The 26425-nt window shown below is 43.5% G+C and overlaps 1 protein-coding gene across 6 annotated transcripts in view; it reads left to right on the forward strand.

The window, feature by feature from the left end:
* Positions 1-26425, forward strand: part of DSCAM (DS cell adhesion molecule) — a 752061-nt gene that overhangs the window by 619407 nt on the left and 106229 nt on the right. For 5 of the 6 annotated variants that reach the window (XM_030835449.2, XM_060297784.1, XM_060297782.1 and 2 more), the window contains exons 16-17: positions 1684-1754; positions 25679-25919. In XM_030835449.2, coding sequence (XP_030691309.1) covers positions 1684-1754; positions 25679-25919 — 312 coding nt within the window. Of the gene's footprint in view, positions 1-1683; positions 1755-25678; positions 25920-26425 lie in introns of those variants that run through there. The other variant, XM_060297786.1, reaches the window with a different exon arrangement.

Raw genomic sequence — 26425 nt, forward strand, 5'->3', positions numbered from 1 at the left:
ACCGCTGGCTGCATTGCACAGGGTCCTCATCGGTGAAATCCCCCCCACCGGTGGGTCAGTGCCCTCACGTGCAGGGCACACTCCTTTGCACAGGCCACAGCAACAATGCAAGCCTCTACCGCGTTCCTGGTGCCTTCTACTCTCCCCTGACTTTGCCCCTTAGGATTCTGGTGAAAAGAGAGACTATCAGATTTGAACCTGCTCCCTGCAAGCAGCGAGCATACCTGTGTCTTCGCTCACCTTGCTTCCCTCCCCAGTACGTCTGCCGAAGCTCCTTCTTGCTTCCTCTTCCTCCCATCCCAGCGGCTCTGGCCCCTACGCCCCCCTCTCCCCACCACCTCCCCTCCTGCTTCTGTCCTCTCGCTTCTTTGCTGGGACATTGTCCCTTCGAGTGTAACTTTTCTTTTGGCTGTTTCTCCAACTCCCCCCGTAAAAACACCCAGTGAGAATAATAATCATCATTACTGCTTATGTGTTCTGAGCACACTGTTTTCATAACAATCCTGACATAAGTTGTATTGTCCCATTATACAGAGAAGGAAACTGAGGCACAGAAAAATGAAGTAACCTGGAAAAAAACACCCAGCTACTAAGCGAGGGAGCAGGAATTTGAACTCAGGCAGAAAGACTCAAACAGCCACTAGCTTAGCAACTGCACTGTGGTGTCACTCAAAACTTCTTTCTCTGACAAACAGAAAACATGTTTCCCTTGCTCTCACATCTCCCCTAAAACAACCCTTCTCTTTCCCCTTCCTCTCACTTCCAAACCCTTCAGGTTGGTTTCCGTTCGCCATTCCTGATTTCTCATCTCCAGTCCTCCTGGCATCTCCACATCCACAGAATTGGCCCTTTTGTAGCTCAGCACGGATTGAAAAACTGTCCTTCAGACAATATGTGATCACCCAATGGGGTCTCTCCCTGCTGACCCCTGGGTTACTGTCTGCTTCCATTTCTCCGAAGACACTTGAGTATGTGCTGTGTTGTATCCACATCTTCCTCTCTGTGTGCGCGGCCCGGTGTTCTGATTACAGACTCTTGCTGGAGAAGGATGTCTCCTCTCTCTAAGTTCCATGCTGTGTACGTAGTACAGGGTACATCCCTAGTACCTAGTGGTTGACTGTCCCTGGGAGGTTAAGTGGCCCCCCTGCAACCACTGGAAATAGTTTGGAGTGAGTTGCATGCTTTGTTTTACTCTTCCACTGTGTCTGTCCTCTGTGGCTGCAGCCCCAGGTTAATAAGAGTTTCCCATTGGAAAGTGTGGAGAACTAAAGCCATCAAAGAGACTCAGAAGCCTTTTTTTCTCTTCCCTAAGTAGTTCTGAGCATCCTGAGGGGCCCCAATGCACGTCACTAAACAAAACTTCCAAAGGAAGGAGAGGGGTCTTCAGCAGCCACTATAGAGTTTTATCAAAGAAATGTTGTTTTACAACTTCCTGTTTTACGGGTCTATTAACTTGAGAAGTTTATTCATCAAGTTGTCAAGGACAAGGTGAGGAAGAATACGAAATCTATTTTTTCTAGGAGCGAGTGAGCACGAGGTAAACGTTGTACGCAGTGACTCTGCAAAATTGGTTTTCCCACTAAAGCTGCTGTGACCTGTCTTCTGGGCCTGCGTATTATTGTGTGGGTTCCTGTTCGCTCTGGAACCTGTCTCTAACCGGTCTGTGGGTTTTGGTCTTTACAGCTCCCGACGGTCCACCTCAGGAAGTTCGCCTGGAACCCATCTCATCCCAGAGCATCAGGGTCACCTGGAAGGTAAACTCAGCAAACACTTGTCTTCTTGGCACTTTTTCCATGGAGGGTGGAGAGTACTTCACTCATGTTAAGTGTTATGATGCCAAGGCATCATGCCTTGTGATGCCTTTTTTTCTTTTTTTTTTTTGTGGTACGCGGGCCTCTCACTGCTGTGGCCTCTCCCATTGCGGAGCATAGGCTCCGGACACGCAGGCTCAGCGGCCATGGCTCACGGACTCAGCCGCTCCGCGGCATGTGGTATCTTCCCAGACCGGGATACGAACCCGTGTCCCCTGCATCGGCAGGCGGACTCTCAACCATTATGCCACCAGGGAAGCCTGTCCTTTTTTTTAATTTTTATTTTGTATTGGAGTATGGTTGATTTACAATGTTGTGTTAGTTTCAGGTGTACAGCAAATTTATACATATGAAACTTTTATGTGACAGAGTTAGATTAAAAGTCCTTTTATTACAATCCAGTATTTGTATCCACATTTGAATACATTTACAGCAACTTCTGTATCTACAGAGAGTGAAGTTTGGGAGCCTTATTTTTAGTCTTTGAATCGTGATTGTGTCCTAAGCGCTGCTCTCCACTCGCAAATCGGGAAACGGATGTGCATGACCACACTTGTTCGTTCATCCCAGTGGAAACTTTTCCTAATTGCTTTTCCTAAATGGCAAATCATGGTGTGGTAGACAGCCCACCAAGTGGCAGGGAGGACAGAGGTCTTTGCTGTGCCCCTAGCTAGCAGTGGCCTCACACACACCCAGGGAAGGGGGGCAGCGTTGGGCCAGCTGCCATCCCAGGCAGTGGTCCCTCCAGCATGGCCAGCAGATGCAGACTGGCTGCTGGTGAGCTGAGGGCTCATTGCCAGCCGCTGGGAGAGAAAGCGTGAGGCACAATGCAAACAAGCACACCATTCAGCATGCTGGTTCCTCCGGCAGACATGTTTTTCTTAGCAAAACATCCTCAGTGAAGGAAACAGTGTTGATTGATTTTCTGGCCCAAGCTCATCCCAAACCAGCACACTAGGCAGTGCTGCCCCAGGGATCTTGAAGTCACTGACGTGGTGGGTGAACCTGCTTGAGAATTAGTCACCCCTTCATGTGGTCTTGGAGCCAACTGCCTTAGCCCAAATTCCATTTTATCTAGAATGCTGTTACTGGGTCAGAACGTCTGCAAAGTTGCACTTACTTTTCCACTTCTGGGTTTCTCTCATCACACATGTTCTCTTCTTACCTCCTTCCTTGCCATTTTTTCTGTGTTCTCACTCAGAGAGGAAGGTAAGAGCCACAGTGAGGTCTTCAAACTGTCCACCTCTTGGTCCCATTAAAAACCTCATTCGTTGCACCACTTGTTGGGTTTTTTCCTTCTAGCATCAGCTCTTTCATAAAATGACAAGCTTCTATAACAAAAAAAAAAAAAAGAAAAGGATTTTCAAGGTTGGGGTGGACATCACCTTGGGTGTTAACACACAGTAGGGCAGCAAGCCCCTTTGTGCTGTCTTTTTACAGCCCGGCCACTGAGCTGTGATTCCAGCGGGCAACACACCGCAACTGTTCAGCTGCTCAGACAGGGCAGGCTGAGCCAGGTGGGGAGGGGGCCATTCGTCTTTGTGAGCACATCCGCCAGCTGTGAGCATCACACATTGCGCGATAAAAGGCACTCAGCAAGCCACAGCCCCACACGCAGCCCAGCCACTGGGCAAATGGAATGCTGACTCACTCTGTCTTGTGTTAAAGACTGGGAAGTTTCCTCCACCAGCCCTCCGCATTCTCTTGCCTTTTGCCACTGAAAAGCTATTACGGTGGCCCCTAGAGCTTTCTGTATCCTGCAGGAGAGAGGTGTCTGTCCCCAGAGCTCTTATAACTAAAAATAGAAACTTCAGAGGCGTTAAAAGCCATTGCATCCTTTCTGTCTCCATAGAAAAGCAGCAGGAAAAGTCATAGGTTGCAGTTAAATTTCTTCTGAATGTCAAAAGGATGAACAAGTCGTGGGCTATTGAAAGGAGGCCTCACCTCCACTAGACTGTGAACTGGTTTTGCCGTCCTATTCACGGAACCGTGATTTCTCACAGGGTAGCAGGCTGCAGAAAAGGATGTGGGTACCACTGAGTGGAGTAGGGGCTGCCCGTTGATTGGCTGTCATTTCACACTGGCCTGATTGCGTCATGAAAGTGTGTCACTGATTCAACCAAACTGTATGCGAGTCTAGGTAATCCAAAGTATGATATGTTACATAAAATATGCCTTTATTTTATGGCGTTAAAGTCCCAGATTTACATTCTGTGTAAAGAGGCTAATAGGAAAGGAGGAGAAAGAAGTAAAGAGAGAGGAAGAAATTGTGTTAGCCCCAGGAGGGGGCCACACATCTGTCAGCCAGGATGGAAACATTGTGGGGACTGAGGCAGAAACTCATTGAGGGTCACAAGAAAACTCATCAGAAGTAAAAGATGCGCTCAGTGAAGAGACATGAGATAGAGGGAAGAGCAGCTCCGGGCTTTGGGTGGGAATATAGCCATTTAGACACTAAACCTCTTAAAGGTAAGGGGCAGCTTGGGGGACATTCCATAACATCAGAGACAGAAGTTAAATGTGTTTAATTATCCCTGTACAAGCAACACTTTTGTAACATACCCCTTCTATTGAACGAAATTAACAACTTTTCCTGCTTAACTTGGTTATTTCTTTCACCAAAGAAAAGTTTCAAGTGTTTAAATTTTCAAGTCCGCCAGAGGTGACACATGCCTTACTGGCTATAGACCAAACCCCAGAGGACAGCCCAGCCACCAGCATCAGGCTGCAGCATCCTGTCTCAGGTTTACCACCCTCTCCTCCCCCAGTTCTAGGGGACCCTGCTGTCCTCTTCTCTCCTCAACTGTCATTGCTGCTCTCAATATTTGTAGCATCCCCTCTCCACCGCCCACCTGTCCCGTCCTGCTTACTCAGTGCTCTGGTCCTGCCTGACTCCCTCGGTGAAGATGCGTAAATCTCCAAATTAATTGTTCGGCCCTTTGCGTTACCCATGATTCTGGGAGATAGCTCCATGAGGTCCCTGTCACACGCTTTCTACCGTCCATTTTGTCGCATCTCTTCTGCTGTTTTGTGAGCTCCTTGGAGGCAGAGAGGGTTTTATTTATCCTTGATCCTCGTGGCTGGCAGGTTTGTATGAATGAATGAATGAATGAGTGCATATGTGAATAACAAGTGCTTATGTCGCGCTAGACTCTGAAGCACATGTCTTTCAGAAACTGCTGTGGAGAAGACCCCCAAGATTTTAGGATCTCCCAAAACCAGGCTGTAAGATGGCGAGAGTCTAATTCATGCTACAGTACAATACTCCGGAGCGTACAGTGGTGGACCACAGTACCCACATTCAGTGTCCCAGATAGACCAGCCATTCTGCACGTGGGTTTCTACTCTAATTGATTGCAAAATAAATGGTAGTAATGATCCAGTAAAAGTGTGATACATTTTAGAGGAAATGGGCATCCGAACATCACTTAAATGTAAGCCCACAGGAAGATGCCCAAGAACCAGGACCATATTAACTTGTCTATATTATGGAAGATGAAGACTTGGAAAGGGCTTTTCCATAATTTTACATATTTTGAGTTACTTAAAGTTGCTAAGCAGTACCTTAACAAGAACTCAAGAGATAAAGCAACAGTTCTAAGTAAAATAAAAATTAGGTAAATGATAATAAAAGTTCAATTCCTAGCTCTCGTTCCACACCCCTTGAAAAACAGAAAGTTTGCACAAGCCTTTTGCATAAGTAAATACAATTTACTGCATGTTTCTGCTGGGGTTATTCAAAATCAGAAAGAATATTGACGGCTACGGATTACTGATAACCACGTATTTAATCAAGTACCTGAAAACTGTAAAACTAAATGAGAATTCTTTGGTTTTTCAGAAAATTCAGATTTTAGTCTGTCGCCTAAGTATAAAAACACTGACAGAACGAACCAGTCTCTTTTGACAGTCCCTGTCACCTTCTCTTCTGGTCAGTCTCAGAATCAACCGATCCCATTTTATGCAAATTGAGGACAGTTTGAAGGCTATTTACATATGCTCATTAAATAAAACTTTCAGAGTTTGGAATATTTCATTACTATAGATATCGCAAAACATTTACCCAGAGAATGCAATTTAAGGCAGAGACTTTTTTTCCTATTGACGTAAATGTTTTGTTTTGTTTTGTTTTGAATGAGAAATCTTTTAGAGCCATAGGCTATCCTGAAAATATGAAATTGTCCACTGCTTAAATATTGCATTGCTGAAAACAAACTGACTCCGGATAAAAATCCTGAGAATGATTTTGCCACTTTCCTGCCCTTCAGTGTCATCCTCTCTGACTGAGATTTTATTTAGAATGAATAACATTGCAGAAGACACGTGATTTCCATAAAATATGAACACTGGGTATTTGGGGATTTAATTAAATTTTAGAAATCTAAAGGATACTTTTAACTAGAGCACCACACCTCCACAATCCCCAATAATTCCAAGTAATTGAGGCATCATTACAATCTAGTATATGTTTCAGAGAAGAGCTCTTACAATGGGAAAATGGCTTAGTCATTTAAAAACAAAACTGCCTTATTTCCAGTCATCTTCATAGCAATGATTTAATAAACGGCAGACGCCACTTCTACATCCAAATCCCTCTTCCTCCAGGGAAAGGAATACCCCACTGGAAAGGAGCACCTTCTAGCACTGGTATTTCCTGGCTGGGATTCCTGGGAAACCTGTCTTCCTGAGCATTTGCTCTCTGCCAGGCTCTCTGCTCAATTCCTACATGCATTATACTGTTGGATCTGTGTGCTGGGTATACCCAGTTCTGTACAACCTCCTCAGGTTGCAGGGGTTTGCCCAAGATCTGAGGGCTCGTGACTGTCAAAGGACCCCTACCTACCTTGGCAATCTGACTTTGCCCGCCGGGCTTCGAAGCAATTGATGAGCTAAAGTACGTTGAATGACGATATTGCACTTGTACATGGAAAGATTCAACAACTATTATTTCCTCTTCCAACTCCTTCCAGCCTCATGTTATCAATGTTACCCAACCCCACGAAGGTTAAAGAAAATAGGTAACCTGTACATTTTACCTGCTACCACTTTCTTTCCAAATTGTAAACTTAACCTTAGCATAACTGGAGTAGTAAGTCGACATCTTTCTTTCCTAAGTCAGTTGAAATTCAAAAGGGTTGCCTTGAAATTAATTTTACTTAATTTTTAAACTCTTGCTTAATCCTTAGGCTATGAAAAAATTACAAAATTTACATTTCTTTTATGAACTAATCAATTGGTTCTAGAGTTAGATTTTCTGCAGTTTTATTAAGAATCCTGATGACTAGTATGCCTGACAAATAGATAAGGAACTGTCAGCCCTTCTCATATTAACAAGTCTTACCTCTTTCCCCTACAGTGAGAGAAGAAAAATCCAAACTGACTTCAAAACTTCTTGGTCATCCACAGGGAGTAGGATTATTCTCTCTTAACTTCTTACAGTTGACTAGACTGTAAGCTCTATGAGGGTAGAGGGCATATTTTGTTTGTTTGTTATATTCTCAGTAGAAGTGCAGTCAATATTTGTTAAATAAATACATGGACCACTCATTGTTCACCTTCATGTTAAAATATGCATATAAAGAGGGGTACCTTTCCTTTGGAAACCTCTGGACACCTTAAAAAGCCCTACATGACTATATTACCATCTTACTTTTTTGCACATGTATAAAATATACAGATCCCTTTCATAAAACCATTCATTTCTTATTTGCTTCTTTGGAAGATGTTCTGCCTCTCTCCGCACCTCTCCATCAGATTAGCCCTTTTGGTTTAGCCATGTAATTGGCCTTTTCCTAGGACCCCAGTTCTCTGTCCCAGAGCAGAGCTGCCAATCTGCCTGCTCTAAAGGTCCTGGCTGGCCTCCCAACGTAAGCAGGCAGTCCTCTTAGTTCCCAGCCTCAAAGGGCAGCAAGAAGATGCTGGCCAGCTTTCCAAAGGCTGCTGAGCCACCAAGAGTGTGGGATGCAGGCTCACACCTGGGCATTCTGGGAAGACAAGTTAACTGAGACTCAGCCTAGAAGGGTTGTCTCCGTTCCATCCCAGGGAAAAGACTGGACCTCTCAGCTAATTCACCCTGACAAGACATACATTGAACTTCAACTAAGGACTCAGAGCAAGGCCAACTTCATCAGCCTGCAGTCCTTTCAGATGGTTTCTCCTGAAAGCTTCACATGGAGCCTGGATGAACCTGGCATAATACAAGATACCTGAGGACAGACACTTTCCCTGTTCTGTTTTAGAACAGTTAGGTTATAAACAAGTTATGAACTGCAAGTAGCTATAGGCCAATAAAATGGACAACCTGGAAGAAATAGACAAATTCTTAGAAAAGCACAACCTTCTGAGACTGAACCAGGAAGAAATAGAAAATATAAACAGACCAGTCACAAGCACTGACATTGAAACTGTGATTAGAAATCTTCCAACAAACAAAAGCCCAGGACCAGATGGATTCACAGGTGAATTCTATCAAACATTTAGAGAAGAGCTAACACCTGTCCTTCTCAAACTTCCAAAATATAGCATAGGGAGGAACACTCCCAAACTCATTCTACGAGGCCACCATCACCCTGATACCAAAACCACACAAAGATGTCACAAAAAAAGAAAACTACAGGCCAATATCGCTGATGAACGTAGATGCAAAAATCCTCAACAAAATTTTAGCAAACAGAATCCAGCAGCACATTAAAAGGATCATACACCATGATCAAGTGGGATTTATCCCAGGAATGCAAGGATTCTTCAATACATGCAAATCAAGCAATGTGATACACCATATTAACAAATTGAAGGAGAAAAAACATATGATAATCTCAATAGATATAAAAAAAGCTTTCAACAAGATTCAACACCCATTTGTGATAAAAACTCTCCAGAAAGTAGGCATAGAGAGACTTACGTCAACATAATAAAGGCCATATATGACAAACCCACAGCCAACATCATTCTCAATGGTGAAAAACTTAAACCATTTCCTCTAAGATCAGGAACAAGACAGGGTTGTCCCCTCTCAACACTATTATTCAACATAGTTTTGGAAGTTTTAGCCACAGCAATCAGAGAAGAAAAAGAAATAAAAGGAATCCAAATCAGAAAGGAAGAAGTAAAACTGCCACTGTTTGCAGATGACATGATACTATACATAGAGAATCCTAAAGATGCTACCAGAAAACTACTAGAGCTAATCAATGAATTTGGTAAAGCAGCAGGATTCAAAATTAATGCACAGAAATCTCTTGCATTCCTATACACTAATGATGAAAAATCTGAAAGAGAAATTAAGGAAACACTCCCATTTACCATTGCAACAAAAAGAGTAAAATACCTAGGAATATACCTACCTAAGGAGACAAAAGACCTGTATGCAGAAAACTATAAGACACTGATGAAAGAAATTAAAGATGATAGAAATAGATGGAGAGATATACCATGTTCTTGGATTGGAAGAATCAACATTGTGAAAATGACTCTACTACCCAAAGCAATCTACAGATTCAATGCAATCCCTCTCAAACTACTAATGGCATTTTTCACAGAAGTAGAACAAAAAATTTCACAATTTGTGTGGAAATACAAAAGACCCCAAATAGCCAAAGCTATCTTGAGAAACAAAAATGGAGCTGGAGGCATCAGGCTCCCAGACTTCAGACTATATTACAGAGCTACAGTAATCAAGACAGTACGGTACTGGCACAAAAACAGAAATATAGATCAATGGAACAGGATAGAAAGCCCAGAGATAAACCCACGCACATATGGTCACCTTATCTTTGATAAAGGAGACAAGGATATACAATATTATATAATTGTATATAGTATTATATAATACAATATTATATAATATACAATGGAGAAAAGACAGCCTCTTCAGTAAGTGGTGCTGGGAAAACTGGACAGCTACATGTAAAAGATTGAAATTAGAACACTCCCTAACACCATACACAAAAATAAACTTAAAATGGATTAAAGTCCTAAATGTAATGCCAGACACTATAAAACTGTTAGAGGAAAACATAGGCAGAACATTCTATGACATAAATCACAGCAAAATCCATTTTGACTCACCTCCTAGAGAAATGGAAATAAAAACAAAAATAAACAAATGGGACCTAATGAAACTTAAAAGCTTTTGCACAGCAAAGGAAAACATAAACAAGACAAAAAGACAACACTCAGAATGGAAGAAAATATTTTCAAACGAAGCAACTGACAAAGGATTAATCCCCAAAATATACAAGCAGCTCATGCAGCTCAATATCAAAAAAACAAACAACCCAATCCAAAAATGGGCAGAAGACCTAAATAGACATTTCTCCAAAGAAGATATACAGACTGCCAACAAACACATGAAAGGATGCTCAACATCACTAATCATTAGAGAAATGCAAATCAAAACTACAATGAGGTATCCGCTCACACAGGTTAGAATGGCCATCATCAAAAAATCTACAAACAATAAATGCTGGAGAGGGTGTGGAGAAAAGGGAACACTCTTGCACTGCTGGTGGGAATGTGAATTGGTTCAGCCACTATGGAGAACAGTATGGAGGTTCCTTAAAAAACTACAAACAGAACTACCATATAACCCAGCAATCCCACTACTGGGCATATAACCCTGAGAAAACCATAATTCAAAGAGTCATGTACCACAATGTTCATTGCAGCACTATTTACAATAGCCAGGGCATGAAAGCAACCTAAGTGTCCATTGACAGATGAATGGGTAAAGAAGATGTGGCACATATATACAATGGAACATTACTCAGCCATAAAAAGAAATGGAATTGAGTTATTTGTAGTGAGGTGGATGGACCTACAGTCTGTCATACACAGTGAAGTAAGTCAGAAAGAGAAAAACAAATACCATATGCTAACACATATATATGGAATCTAAAAAGAAAACATGATTTGGAATAACCTAGGGGCAGGGCAGGAATAAAGACGCAGACGTAGAGAATAACCTTGAGGATGGGGGAGGGGGAAGGGTAAGCTGGGACAAAGTGAGAGAATGGCATTGACATATATACACTACCAAATGTAAAGTAGCTGGTGGGAAGCAGCCACATAGCACAGGGAGATCAGCTGGGTGCTTTGTGACCACCTAGAGGGGTGGGATAGAGAGGGTGGGAGGGAGATGCAAGAGGGAGGGCATAGGGGGATATATGTATAGGGATAGCTGATCCACTTTGTTATACAGCAGAAACTAACACAACATTGTAAAGCAATTATACTTCAATAAAGATGTTAAATAAATAAATAAACAAGTTATGAACTGTTAGGTTACAATAAGTTAGTAGGTAAGGATGGTATTTTTTCCTTGACTGATGGAACGTATTATCAGAAATGCAAACAAGAATAGTGAGTAGGAATCATGAGGTTGGAACTAAAGGAGCATTTTGGACATTTACTGGTGACCAGCCATAGGTCTTTATTTAGTACATGAACACCACATCTAACAAGTGGATTGGCTTCTAAAGTTGAGACATTAAGGTAAAAATTGCTTATGGTCAGGATAATATTAAAATTTATTTAATTGTCTATTGACGATTACACTATGCATAATTTAGCCATGAAAACTTAGTGTCATACATTTATGAATATATAACACTTGCAGTGAAAATAAAGAGTATATGAAAAAGCATAACTTGACAGTATTTCATTACATTATGCATAAAGTAGGATTACCATAATTTAAATGCATCTACAGCAAGTAAATTACATATAATAAGGATACTCTGATACAGGACAGAAAGTGCTGGATTAGACTTCAACATAACTAGATAATACTCTCCCCTCTACATTTAGTAAAAATGATCTTGAGCAAGTAACTTGGTTTGTCATTGCTGAAGCTCGAATCCTTCCACTAGGTCCGATCTGAGTGTCCTTTTCATTAAGTCACAGACAAACAGTAGCCATCGTAACAGCATAGCCTTGTCTGTACTCATCTCCCAGCACTGTCTTGACAGCCACGGAGGATGGAGACTGGGAGAGCATTTTAGGATATGAGTTTGGTTCAGGGAGTAACAGCCCCGATTCTTCTCTCTACCCTGGATGCTGGCCCCTCTGATGGCTCTGGACAGCACAGTCCTTTCCGATAACAGATACCTCCCAGTAAATGTAAATATCATGAGCTCTGCCCAGCCAAAAAATTAATCAATAAAGTTTTTATTTTAAATAATCTAAATGATAGATGGATAGGTAGTAATTTTAATAAAAGTATTCAAAAGACTGGCTCATATGTAGTTTTACTGGTTCTCATAAAATACTAGCCCTACTTTTCACAAAGAACAAATGAGAAGAGCAAACTAAAGTGAATATGGCCCTTCTGTATTATCAGTGAATTGAAAGGCACCCGTAGAGTGAGTGGATAAATGAATACTCACTATTTAATGTGCTTAGTTCTCTTTTTTTATTCATTTTTTATTGAAGCTGATTTACATTTTGTCTTAATTTCTGCTGTACAGCAGGGTGATTCAGTTATACATATATATGCTTTTTTAATATATTCTTTTCCATTATGATTTATCACAGGATATTGGATATAGTTTCCTAGGCCATGCAGTAGGACATTGTTGTTTATTCCTTCTATATATAATCGTTTGAATCTGCTAATCCCAACTCCCAGTCCTTCCTTCCCCTCCCCTCATCCCCCTTGGCAACGACAAGCCCATTCTTTATGTCTGTGAGTCTGTTTCTGTTTCACAGATAAATTCATTTGTGTCATATTTTAGATTCCACATATAAGTGATATCATATGATATTTGTCTTTGTCTGACTTACTTCACTTAGTATGGTAATCTCTAGTTCCGTCCATGTTGCTGCAAATGGGATTATTCTGTTCTTTTTTATGGGTGAGTAATATTCCGTTGTGTAAATGTACCACATCTGCTTTATCTATTCATCTGTTGATGAAAATTTAGGTTGCTTTCATCTTGGCTATTGTGAATAGTGCTGCTATGAACATGTATCTTTTTGAATTATAGCACATGTATCTTTTTGAATTATAGTTTTGACCAGATATATGCACAGGAGTGGGATTGCTGGATCATATGGTAGCTCTATTTTTAGTTTTTTGAGGAACCTCCATGCTGTTTTGCACAGTGGCTGCACCCACTTATGTTTCTACCAACAGTGTAGGAGGGTTCCCTTTTCTCCCTCTCTAGAATCTGTTGTTTGTAGACATTTTAATGATGGCCATTCTGACCAGTGTGAGGTACTATCTCACTGTAGTTTTGATTTGCATTTCTCTAATAATTAGCAACGTTAAGCATGTGCCTGTTGGCCATCTGTATGTCTTCTTTAGAGAAATATGTATTTAGTTCTTCTGCCCATTTTTCGATTAGGTTGTTTGTTTTTTTGTTGTTGTTGAGTTGTATGAGCTGCTTGTATATTTTGAAAATTAAGCCCTTGTTGGTCACATTGTTTGCAAATATTTTCTTCCATCCTGTAGGTTGTCTTTTCATTTCCCTTGCTGTTCAAAAGCTTTAAGTTTGATTAAGTCCCATTTGTTTATTTTTGCTTTTATTTCTATTGCCTTGGCAGACTGACCTAAGAAAACATTGCTGTGATTTATGTTGGAGAATATTTTGCCTATGTTCTCTTCTAGGAGTGTTATGGTGTCATGTCTTATGTTTAAGTCTTAAAGCCATTTTGAGTATTTTTGTATATGGTGTGAGGGTATGTTCTACCTTCATTGATTTACTAATGTGCTTAATTTTCTTAGAAAGCCATCATTAAGCCATCTTGCTGATGACATTTCCCATCTTATCAGAGAAATCAAATAGGGTAGATAAATTAGTAAATGGGGCACAGGTGTTAGAATGAAAAATCAAAGAATAAAAGGAAAACATCTGTCCAATATGGACATGTCTCCTAAGATAAGGGAAGAAATGCGATGTTACTTTTATCATTTAAAATAGGCTGGACCAAGTTCTTCTGGGTCTGTTGCAGGAAGAACTCCAGCCAGGAAAGCAGGAGTCAGCTGCCTTGGGAGACTCTGGGCATCTAATTTCCACATTCCATTTTCACGGTTACATGGGGTAGGACAGAAAAATACAACATATGCTTTTGGATTCATTTCACTAATACAAATATATTTAATTTAATGCACTAAGATGTAACCAACTAACTCTATTTCTAGGTAACCTTCCACAGTTTTTTTAAAGGTCAATCTCCTCTTCGTATTAAAATTTTTGAAAACTGATTTTACATCCTTTCAGTTCCTGTGATGGGGTCCTTCCATTGGTACATTCTTTTGAAAATGTTGAGTCCAAACTTAAATGTTTTTTGTGCTTTGAGGAATCACAGAAATACAGGAAATAGAATAATGCTACTTTTTAAAAGTATATTTTCATTCTCATTTTCCCTCCCTGTCACAATCTAAAGTGGGAATAAGCCCTGTCTTTATATAAATAACAGAAGAATTCCAGAGGCATGTTCTCAATGACTCCTAGAAGTGAGAATTCGCAGAGAAGGAAAATACGACGCAGGGAAATTGTGGTGTCACTCCCGGGGGTCTGGACAGAATCACTGGCTCTCCTTGCTCCTGGGAATGTGTCAGGCCCATCCCCCCACTTCAGACCAGAGCTTTCCTTGGGGGGGCCCCTTGTCCAAATGCTTCTAGCATGTTCCTGACAGGGCAGAGTAGCCTATTAGATGCTTTTCAATGTTCTTTTCCTCCATTACCCATTCATGAGTGTTGATGCCTTTAATTGAGGCCAAAGCCTTTCATGACCCAAGAACAGACAAGAGACTCTACTTAGCTCTGCAGGAGCAATGCCGTCCTATGCTTATGCTTAGGACCATCACTGAGGTGTAGGTGGCAGGTACCATATCCCGGACCAAAGGTCCACTGTGGATGCAGGCATTCTTTGTCTTCTGATAGAACACAGGCTAGAACTTTGACATCCCAGCAGGGAGGGTCACTGACTCTCCTTTGGTCCCTACCCTGGCCTTTCTCCAACACCCCCTCTCTCGGAGGTGCTTCTCCTTCCACCGTTGATAATCTCCCCACATCCCTCCCTGCCTTCAACCTCCAGCCCACAGAGTGGATCTCGCCCTGCAGGCGGCTCTGTTCACAACACTGTGTCCTACAGCGGTCTGCAACCTGTTCCTGTCAAGGGCCAGAAAGCAAATAATCTAGACTCTGTGGGCCATGAGGTCTCTGTCACAGCCCCTCAACTCTGCCACTGTAGCTCAGAAGCAGACACGGCAGATACGCAGCTGGGTGGGTGCAGCTGGGCTCCAGTAGAACCTGACTCAGCCCCACTGACATTTGAAGCACGTATAATTTTCACATGTCACACACTATTCTTTCTCTTTTGATTTTTTGCAGTCATTTAAAATATGTACATTCTTCACTAAGAGCCATATAAAAACAAGTGGCTAAAGGACCTGGCCCCAGGACCACAGTTTGTCAACCATGTTTAATAAACCAAGATGATACCAAAAGAAGCAGCCACATACAATTGAAACTCGTCACAATAGCTGCCTGTTCATTGGCCCTCTGGGCAGAGATTTAAAGCACTATGGGACTCTTCCCTGCCTCTTGCACTAGCTTAGCAGATCTGGGTCAGATGTGGCCCCCTAAATCTCTGTGGCCTATTGATGGGTCCATCTGGCCCTCCACGGCCACTCTGTCATCCACGGGGGCACCCCTTCCCTGCAGGGGAGTTCCTCTCGGCTGGATACCCCTGTCTGCATGGGGGAAGCCAAGTCCTTTGGGATCACTCAGCTGCCACTAAATAGCTGGGACCCCAACCTTCATACGCACAGACTAGTACACACTGCCTCTTGGCATCAAAACCAAAACGCTGTTTTCCCTAAATTCCCGTTACCTGCAGGCTCAGAGGTACCGGACCAGCCTCCCAGAACCTCAGAGTCTCTAGGTGGATTCTTTCCTGGTTGGGCCTTGGCTACACCCCTTGTTGGCCCATGGAAACTTCCACAGCCCCCCTCCTCACCCCCTCCCTGCTCTTCCCCTGCTCTGAGCCCAGGGCGCCTCCCTCTCCTTGCCACTTCTGACTGATTCCACTCCCAAGCTCTGGCACACTGAGCCATCACCCTTCTGGCAAAGTCTCCTCTCAGAAGTCTTCTCTAGCTTCTCTGAGCTTCGGAAGCCACCGTGCCCTCCTTACCAGCTACCTGAGTTAGACGTAGGACCTTAAGAAGGATGCACAGCATCTAGAGGCCCTGATGTTAGGTGGGGGATGTCCCTAGAGACCTCAGAGCTGATAGGTAAACCCAATCCTAGTCTGCATATGTTCTGCGAATTCCTTTGTTAGGGTGTCAGCAGAAACCACTGGATAAGCCTTTATGGCTGGTGAGAAATGCTCTGTGTGGCTACCAGAGAATGGGATTTGCAAAGGACAGAAAAATTCAAAAAAGGAGGGTTTTAACAAGAGTAGCTACTCAACAAATGTTTGTTGGTGGGATGAATGAATGAATGAGTGAATGGACGAATGAAATGGGAGCTACCCTACAGTTTAGAAATTGAAAAAAATGGTACCCTGTTGTACAGAAGTTAGCCTTAAGTTCATCCCACAATATTCCCCAAAATGTTTCTAAAATTCTGCATTTGTGTTCCAAGCCAATGCATACCCTTGGTCACCATCTCCTCCGCCAAGTCTGACTAGACTACGGTGACCATCCAGCTCCAATTCCAAGTTCTTGCCCTCTCCAGATAGTACACACTTCAAACACTTTGTCATTCATCGTAACTTAAGCGTGTCTCATCATCAGATCATGTGTCCACTTTTTATTTCACACCACGTGGCCCCTTGGCTCTTTACCTGTCCCTTGACGAACAATAACGTTGAGGGGGGAGCCACATGGCCGCACGTATCCCTTGTAGGAGACCTACGATGCCGAGAATGAGCTTAGAGCCCCCGTGGATGGCAGAGTGGCCATGGAGGGCCAACCCAAGGAGAGAGACAGGAAGGAAAATGTGCTTTGAGGCAATGATGTAAGACTCCTCCTCTGTCTGCCATCTCTCCCTGAGAACCCACGGTCCATTCATCCAGAGAGGCTGTGCTGTCCATCCACGGGGACTGGGGAGCCCAAGCAGGGCTCTGTCCAGCAAGGCAGCTGTTTCCCCTCCACCCCGGCCCCCCTGTGAAGAGGTCCCTTTGTTGCTGTGTGACTCCCGGACCACAGAGGGCTTACGGTCCTATTTGTGTTCAATCCCTTCTGTTCTGCAGAGACCAGGAAAATGGGTTATTGGTGACCTGAAACATTGGGGAATGTGCAGCCGTTGCTTTTTAACGAAAGTCCATCCCGAGTGAGGCCAGTCCTAAACCTTTTAATGACTTTGAGTGACAACCGCAGTGGTTCTCAGACTGGAGCTTGCTCAGCATCCCGGGGAGGGCTTGTTAAAACACAGACCAGCACGCCCTCCCTGTAGCCAGCGTGTGTTTCTGAGTCAGCAGGTCTGGGTGAGGCCCCAGCATTTCCCTAGGTTTCCGGCACTCACGCCACCACCACCCAGTCACCCCATATACCTCCCTGAAGGGTCGCTGGAGCTGCTCTCCATTCCTGAGCCATCTCTTATTCCCTCACCACCTGCAACCATGTCCACTGATTACTTTCCTATAACATTGCCCCCCTCCTCTGGGAGTCCTCCTGCACCCATTTGGAAAAGGCATCTCTTCCTTTTCCCTTCCACAGCCCCTTGTGCAAATCTTCACCACTGCCATCATCACTTTCCACTTTACTCACGGATTCACTGCACATCTTCCCTGCACGCAATGCCTTGTATAGAAGAGGCACCAGCTGCTGGCTGTTACAGTTAATGCATCCGTTCACTGAACAAGTTATGGAGCTCATGCTGTTTATATTGGGGAGCAGGGAAAGGGGCTGGAGGAAGCACACAGAGATGAAAAAGACAGTCCCCCACCCCTGTAATAAAAGGGAAATGAGGACAGACTACATTTTAAGTGAATTTGGAGGAATCAAAAGGAAACGTTTCAAATCATTTTTCAACTGAATTACTCCACACGTCGGAGTGACGCAGTGTTCCCAGAATGCAGGATTCTGCAGTGGACGCCTTGGGCTCTCCAGGTCAGCGGATGGACCCTGACATTGAGGAAAGTCCGCCCGCCAGCAGTGGGGAGGGGGAGGGGAGCGTGCCAGAAACAGGACCTGGCTGGTGGTTTTCTGAAGATGAGGTGCCTGTTCTAATCACTCACAGCCACACTGGTGCCCTGAGCATGTGCTCATCCCTGTTTCTACCCTCCCTATAAAAAGTGGAGAACCTGCCACAGGTGGCTCGCAGGCCGATTCGGGCGGACACGTCAAATGCAGGCACTTGCAAACCACACAAGGAAATTGACTTGGGGCTCCTGTTGTCATGGAGATCAAAAGAGATGGTTTCTTAAAGCAAGTGAGGGTTGGGGGGGATTTGGAGGCTGGAGAAAGGGCTCCTCAACAGATGTGAAAGAAACCTGTTTAGGGAAACCACAGGAGAAAAAACAAAGGGCTGGAAGGGGAGAAAGAGAGGGCCACAGACAGCAGATAAATGAGACAAATGAAAAGAAATCTGGATCATTCCTGGATGCAAAGGCGAAGGAAAGGAAGAGGAAATTTCTACATGGGAAAACAACGAATCCTCACAAGAAAAACACAACAGTGGATAGCTAAGGCCTTCTCTTAGAATAGTAGTGCATTCAAAGGGCTTTGAGAAAAGGTAAAACCAGAGCACTCACATATCAAAGTCATCTGTAAATGACAGCATCATCCTGCATGGAAAGACACTCAGATGGTTGAATTCTTGACTATGGAGTGAAGGGAGCCCTTCTTCACTTTAGCTTTTTTGCTTTCCCCCAATCACTTACTTTCCAACGTCTTCCTCTAATATGTATTAAGAGGGCTGGTTGCCAGGAGAGGTTTGCTATAAATCTGTTGGTCGGTCTTCAATGATCCTTATTGTAAGCATGTGTGACCCACTGGCTGGATGACAAGTGAATAAACTCTGGAATCCTTGTTTTAAGCAGGAAACAAAAATGGACAACATTGTCCAGATAAAATAGCTCTTCAGAAGCTATGTTCCTCCCTGATGGGGTCTGGGAAATGAAATGGACCCCTCCCAATGCTGCCTAAATCTCCCATCTTGATAGGTTGGCCGCCATGCTACATGACAGCACGGAAGCCAGCTCTCAACTTGAACCCACACGTCCAGGCTGGGGCACACTGCCTGAGAGCTCCCTCTGAACTGACTGACCCAGGCCTCTGATCAACAGCTGCATCCTGGGTCTGGAGTCCAGGCATCTCTTCCGTCTTTATACCCTGCCCATTAGATCTTTATTCAGTAAGTTATAAATCTTAGGTCATTCTTACCCATCACTTTTTTACACCTCATAAATGCTCAGAACCATTGTCTTCTTTATCTACAATAAATTTTTTGAGAATGTCCACTGTGCTGAAGTCTTGATTTGGACAGGGCAGTGGGTCAGATTTCAAACATTTTTTTTAGGAACTCTTGTGCTCTTGGCGCTTGCAGTCAAGTTCTTGGAGACCAGACATTTGATATGTTAATGGTGACCATAGAGGAGATGGAAGTGGCCAATTCTTGCTGAGCTGATCGTGGTTGGGTGAGTGCCAGTGGAGACCAGAGGAAGGAGAGGACTCCTTGGATGGAGATAGTCAAAGGAGGCTCCCCAATGGGTTGGAAGTGGAGCTGGCCATGGAGTGAGTCATGTATCGATAGTGGAAAAAAGGAAGAAGTGCATTCTCTGACTGGGGCTTTCATGAGATGAGAAAGTGTAAGAGAGTTGGAATCCCCATGCTTAATCAAGCAGTCAAAGAGAATCCTAGGTGGAGGGACATCCAGGAGACATTAGTCTGGAAAGACTCCTGTAGGGCTCAAATCTTACAACAGGCACTGTTGAGATTTGGGGAGAGGGAGGGCATGATCAAAGTGGCTTCTTAGGATACTTGTCTTCTCCAATATCTTGCAACCCAGATTCAAAATGTGTTTAAAGACCCCTACCTGATTCCTTCTTCTACGTTTCGTCCTACCCCACCATTAACTCCAATCTCTTAGTTTCATGAAAGCAAACAATTATTTTTGACCCACTTAATCAGTTGTTCTTTGAGGCTATTGATATAGCCTCAACTGCCTTCCCACATGGATGTTCTCTCTTTGTGCATCAGCCAACCGTTTCCCTTTATTCCAAGTAGACACATGCTCCAAGCAGAAATGTATCATCCAAAACAACTTTTAAAGTAAGGGGTATTACATACTAACTTGTCTTCGGGTGAAATGAAGCCCACTACCAGACAAATGGATTGAAGTGCTTCCACTGGTCCATACCCACGTCCCCTGCTGGCTTGTTGTTCATGTAACTCAGAGAGGTCCCCAGAGTCACTTCAAAAAAAGTTGGAACTTGCAGCACAGCCCTTAAATTCCCTGCACTTATGGATTTTTAAAAGAGATCTGTTTCCTAATATGTCCTCAAGAATTTCTTTAATGTTAACACATTCCTAAATTTACATCTGACTATTCAACCTACAAATGAATAGTAGAACTTAAACTTTGCCTGTTACAGTTAGAATTTTTGCTTACTTTTGTGCATGAAAACAATCCTTTCTCTTCATGTGATTTGCTAGATTTTTCTTTGATTAAAAATGTTTTGCTTAGTGTAACTTTACAAACCTAATTAGCAAGTGCTTCAAAAAGAAGAAAAGTTATCTGGGGCTCTGTGAGTGGTGGAAACTAAATACATCTCTTGGAAAAACCTGAGTTAGAATTGCAACTCTACACTTACCTTCTTCATCTGTAAAGAAGGATAATGAGACTTCTTGGGGTTGTTGTGAAGATAAATGGGGAGATATACATCTCACCTATTACACTGATTGGGAAAAGCAAGCGCTCAACAGGTGAAGGTGATGGAGGTGGTGGAGGTTGTGGAGGTTGTGGAGGGATAGTAGTAACTGGTGGTAGTGATTTTGGCCCTGAGTTAGTGTTGGAGGTGATGGTGGTAATAGTGATACTTAGGGTGATGTTTATGTCAGTGGTGATGTTGGTGGATGTATTGGAGGCATGGCAGTGATTTATTGATGGAGGAGGTGATAAGGATGGTGGTAAAGGTGGGAGAGGTGGCCGTGGTATAGGGTAATGGTGGTGGTGATGATGGTGATAATGCTGGTGATGGAGGTGGTGGTGATGTTGGTGATGATGCAGGTGATGGAGGTGGTAGTGATGATGGTGATGATGCTGGTGATGGAGGTGGTGGTGATGATGCAGGTGATGGAGGCGGTGGCAGTGATGAAGGTGGTGATGATGGTGATGGAGCTGGTGGTGATGATGGTGGTGATGCTGGTGATAGAGGTGGTGGTGATGATGGTGATGATGCAGGTGATGGAGGTGGTGGCAGTGATGAAGGTGGTGATGATGATGGTGATGGAGGTAGTGGTGATGATGGTGATGGAGCTGGTGGTGATGATGGTGATGATGCAGGTGATGGAGGTGGTGGCAGTGATGAAGGTGGTGATGATGCTGGTGATGGAGGTGGTGGTGATGATGGTGGTGATGCTGGTGATAGAGGTGGTGGTGATGATGGTGATGATGCAGGTGATGGAGGTGGTGGCAGTGATGAAGGTGGTGATGATGATGGTGATGGAGCTGGTGGTGATGATGGTGATGATGCTGGTGATAGAGGTGGTGGTGATGATGGTGATGATGCTGGTGATGGAGGTGGTGGCAGTGATGAAGGTGGTGATGATGATGGTGATGGAGGTGGTGGTGATGATGGTGATGGAGCTGATGGTGATGATGGTGATGATGCTGGTGATGAAGGTGGTGATGATGATGGTGATGGAGCTGGTGGTGATGATGGTGATGATGCTGGTGATAGAGCTGGTGGTGATGATGGTGATGATGCTGGTGATAGAGGTGGTGGTGATGATGGTGATGATGCAGGTGATGGAGGTGGTGGCAGTGATGAAGGTGGTGATGATGATGGTGACAGAGGTGGTGGTGATGATGGTGATGAAGCAGGTGATGGAGGTGGTGGTGATGATGGTGATGATGCAGGTGATGGAGTTGATGGCAGTGATGTACGGGGATGGTTGTCTTGGGGGCATGAGATAGTGGAGGTGGTAAGGGGGGGGCGGTGTGCATGTAGGTAGTGGTGATGGTGATGGTGAAGATGTGGTGGTAGAGGTGGTGAGTATTGATTGGTGGTGTTCACCGTGGTTGTGGTGAACGAAGCTACTGTTGTAACTGAATTAGAAAGAGAAATAACCGAGAGATGATTTCAGCACGCTAACTTTTATGAAAACAGCTTTATTGGGATGAAATTAACATACCATCACATTTGCTGTTTTAAGTGTACGATTCCATGTTGTTTTGTATGTTTACAGAGATGTGCAGCCATCACCAGAATCTAATTTTAGATTATTTTCATCACTCACAACAAAGCCCATACCCATTAGTAGTCATTCCCCATTTCTCCCCCAACACAATCCTTTTTAGATGGTTTTCAAACACTCTTAGGGCCCGCATGCTGTGAAATCAAAAGTGCATATTTCATTTGTAAGAAAAATCCATCGCTTCTTTCTCAGGTGCAACAATTCATTCTGCATGATAACTAGCGATTGTATTAGAGCCCTGGAAAGAAATGTGTGAAACCACTGCTACCTTCAAATAACTCACCACTCTATTCATACATATCTCTTCAAAATCAGAATATTAAGAAAACTGGAGGAGAGCTCTCTTCTTTGTTTCTTGTGATAAACACAGTCTCTTGCATTACCATATTGGATTTCACATCTAAAAGAATAATAACCAAAAAATCCTATCTCATTAACAGTCAACTGAAACACAACCTTTTTGAAATAAGATACCCAATAAGTCCCACTTCTGGGACTTCAGTCCAATAAACAAACTTAAAAACAGATGCACTGTATCACAGAGGTTCATCTGTGGTAGGAAATAAGTTACAAAACAATATCCCACACAAAATTGTTGGAAAAATGAGTCAATAAAACATGGAATATGATTTTTAAAAACTGGAAGTAAACATGAAAGTATGATCATAATAGCATATTAAACAAAAATAATCAGTCACTAAATTGTAGAGTATGAAAACAACCATGTGAAAAACAAACTTCAATTTCACTTAGAGAAAAAAACATATCAGAATTTGAATAGTGATTACATAGGAATGGTGGCTGTATACTTTTATTATTACAAAAAAAACACTAAAATAATTTTCTACAAAATATTTTGCAGAAGAATCTAATAAACAAAAATAACCTTCGTGTCACTCCAGAATTAGCAGGACTAAAATTTTGTTCTAAGGAAAATGTAAAGAATGTTCTATTTCTTTTGTACAAAATATTTAAACTGAACAGGACAAAAACCACTGTGTTGCCTATCCTATTTAAGCAGTTAGAATGTGTTTTCACCCTCAGAAAGTGAAAAAAGGAAGATTTCTCTACCCACCTATCTGTGCAACCAAATCACGGGCATGATTAATCCCCCCAAACCCAGGAAGGGAAATGTCAGCCAGCAGGTCCCTCTGCTTGTAGAAGAGTCAGCTGAATTGGGTGCTGTGAGTGAACATTTTCTCGTGGGCATTTGCCTCCACTCCCTACACCCCCTACCTGATCAGACTCCATAGCTCCTCTCCTGGGATCCTGACTTGGCACCTTAGGGAGACTTAAATTGTCACAGGGAGCCCGTTGAAAAATTAGAATGTTTTTTAAACTTAAACAGTCCTTTATATTTGGGTGACCATATTAAACATTAAAAAAACTTTGTGAAATAGGAGAAATGTCTTTGTTTTATATTTGACTTATCCATGGCTTTTGGAGGGAAATTGATTTTGCTAATTAGTCCAATGATACAAATGCAATTCAGTGGTTTAGGTAAAACAAATTCCAGGTAATGGAATTCTCGACATCTGCAATCTTTGGATCCAATTTTAAATCAGAGTGAAAAGTTGTAGTTCGCCAATGCAAAAGCAGGAGCGCATAGACACTTGCTTATAATAAGAAAGGGGTGTGCTTTTGTGTCAACGTCTGACTGCCAACTTGACTGAAGAAGTAATGGTTTCCAGGCTGTTTCTTTGATACCTATTAGCACCATGTAAATGCCTGAAATCAGACGAGTTGTTGAGAAAGGCAGTGGCATCCAAGAAAACCACAAATGAGGAAACTCGCCTGAAAAAAGAAATGTGATTTTACTGCTCTCGTATAACTCAGACAAACACCCAAAGACAGCTGGCGACATTCATGACGCGGGGGGCTGGCGTGGTAGGCAATCCACAGGCGTCTGCTGAATTCGTTCATGGCGCTGTCTGTCCCGACCTTCTTCTGCCTTCTTCCTGCTGGTGGTCCAGCCTCACCCCACCCCCATCCTGGGCACATCCTCTCTGTCTGCCATTCCTCACCCCTGGGCATTCAGCAGCCCCCCCCAATCCATTCCAGCTGCTCTGTCTCTCCCACCCCACACCCTCCCTCCCCTTCTGGAACCCTGGCCATCCCTCCAGCCCCGCCTGCGGTCAGCATCTTCTGACTGCTTCAGGCCACACTCATTTTGCCACTTTCGAGAAGCCTGCTGGCCTTCACGGTCCAGTACCACACACCTGAACACTTCAGATTTCTCTGCAGTTTCCTGAGTGCGTATTTCCTCTCTCCAATGGGATTGTAAGCATTTTCAGAAAGATTTTCAGAGTCCTAAGAGACCTTAATCCACGGTTTGTACTGAAATACATATGTACACATACACATGCACATACATACACATATCTGCTCACACATATGCACACACAGACGTAATACAAATACACACACTCAACACACACACACACACACACACACACACACACACACAGCTGTTGATTGCCTGAAAGCCTACCACACCTTTATTACTTTAGAGCATCACTTTGATGCTGTTCTTAAAACATACTTGAAAAAGTCTGGATTCTTAAAAAGTCCAACGTGTCAGCAAAAACTGTTCTGTTTTTGACTCGTAACTCTAGCCTCACCTTGCCCATCTTAAATCACCATAAAATGATCCCCGAATGACTCAGGCCTTAATGAAAGAGGTTTGCCTTCCTGCCAGGGGTGGACTCCCCGTCACATCCAGCTTTCGACGTGCAAACACCTTTGTTCTGGAATATTCCATTAGAGTATAAGCTCCATGAGGGCAGGGACCTTTTTTAAAAAAATCACTTCTGTTCCCCAGTGCCTGGAACAATGTGACAGAGTTCCGTAGATTTTGCTGGGTGAAAACATGAACATCAGTCTCCCCAGGTGATGGTTGGTGTAGGCAGAGGTACCACAGACGCAATCCATCTTTCCAAACTTCCCCACCGCTTAGAGAAGTCGGCTGTCCTGGCAGCATGAGCGGGAGGGGCTGGGAGCACAGGCTCTGTGGTGGATTCCCCTCCTGTCCCTCATGTCTGTGGGACCTCCTGTGTCAATGAAGGTCTTGGTGGTGCTGTGTCCCGGGGCTGCAGTGAGGGTTGGGCTCATTCGCGCAGGTAAAGGCAGAGCACCTGGCCACGAGCAGCCTCTAGGTATGAGTTTGCTGCTACTATTACTATTACTACTGCCACACCTGTTATGATTATTTCCACGCTTATTCAATTTCATTTTTATTTGCCTAAGAGGAGGGCAGGTGCCGGTTTTCCTCTTGTCACACCTCGAGTGTTCTTTTTGGTTTGATTGTTTAGCTACTCACATTGTACTTGGTAACTTTTCAACGTCCAAATTATTCATGGAATATAATTCGTAGCTTGGCCATAGGTATACAGTAGGATTAACCAGCTTTCGAACAGGTTTAAAGCATCCGAAAATAACATTGTTTTTTACCAAATCACAAACAGTGTTCTTTAGTGATTCTTCTCTTTCCTGTTTAGGCTCCCAAGAAACATCTGCAAAATGGGATTATCCGTGGCTACCAAATAGGTTACCGCGAGTACAGCACTGGGGGCAACTTCCAGTTCAACATCATCAGTATCGACACCACGGGGGACAGTGAGATTTACACCCTCAGCAACCTAAACAAGTTCACCCAGTATGGCCTGGTGGTGCAGGCCTGCAACCGGGCCGGGACGGGGCCTTCTTCTCAGGAAGTCATCACCACCACCCTCGAGGATGGTAGGTTCCAGCCGCTGCTCTGGGTCCCCAGAGCCTGGCCGCCTTCGGGCTTTGCAGTGACAATGGCATCCAGGCCGGCAGGGACTGGGGGTTCCGGTGGGGAAGCTGCCCTGATTAACTCGTGGGCTGCCTTGGTTCGGTGCCCTTGACAGACCTTGATTGCAAAGCCAAATCCATCCCTTCTTCAGCATCCTTCTCCATCAAGCCCAAGAGGTGGGCTTTTCCCGCGTGAAACCAAACTCTCCCTATGACTGCAGCAGTCTGAATGTAGAAATCCGATTTTCTAAGAATTTCTCACAAATCACTGTAAAGGAGGATTTTTTCTTTTTCTTTTTTCTTTCTTCTTTCTTTCTCTTTCTTTCTTTCTTCCTTTCTTCTTTCTTTCTTCTTTCTTTCTTTCTTTTCTTTCTTTCTTTCTTTCTTCTTTCTTTCTCTCTTTCTTTCTTTCTTTCTTCCTTCCTTCTTTCCTTCCTTCCTTCCTTCCTTCCTCCCTCCCTCCCTCCCTC

The sequence above is a fragment of the Globicephala melas genome, chromosome 4, assembly GCF_963455315.2.
Source record: "Globicephala melas chromosome 4, mGloMel1.2, whole genome shotgun sequence".
In the NCBI taxonomy this organism is placed as follows: Eukaryota; Metazoa; Chordata; class Mammalia; order Artiodactyla; family Delphinidae; genus Globicephala; species Globicephala melas.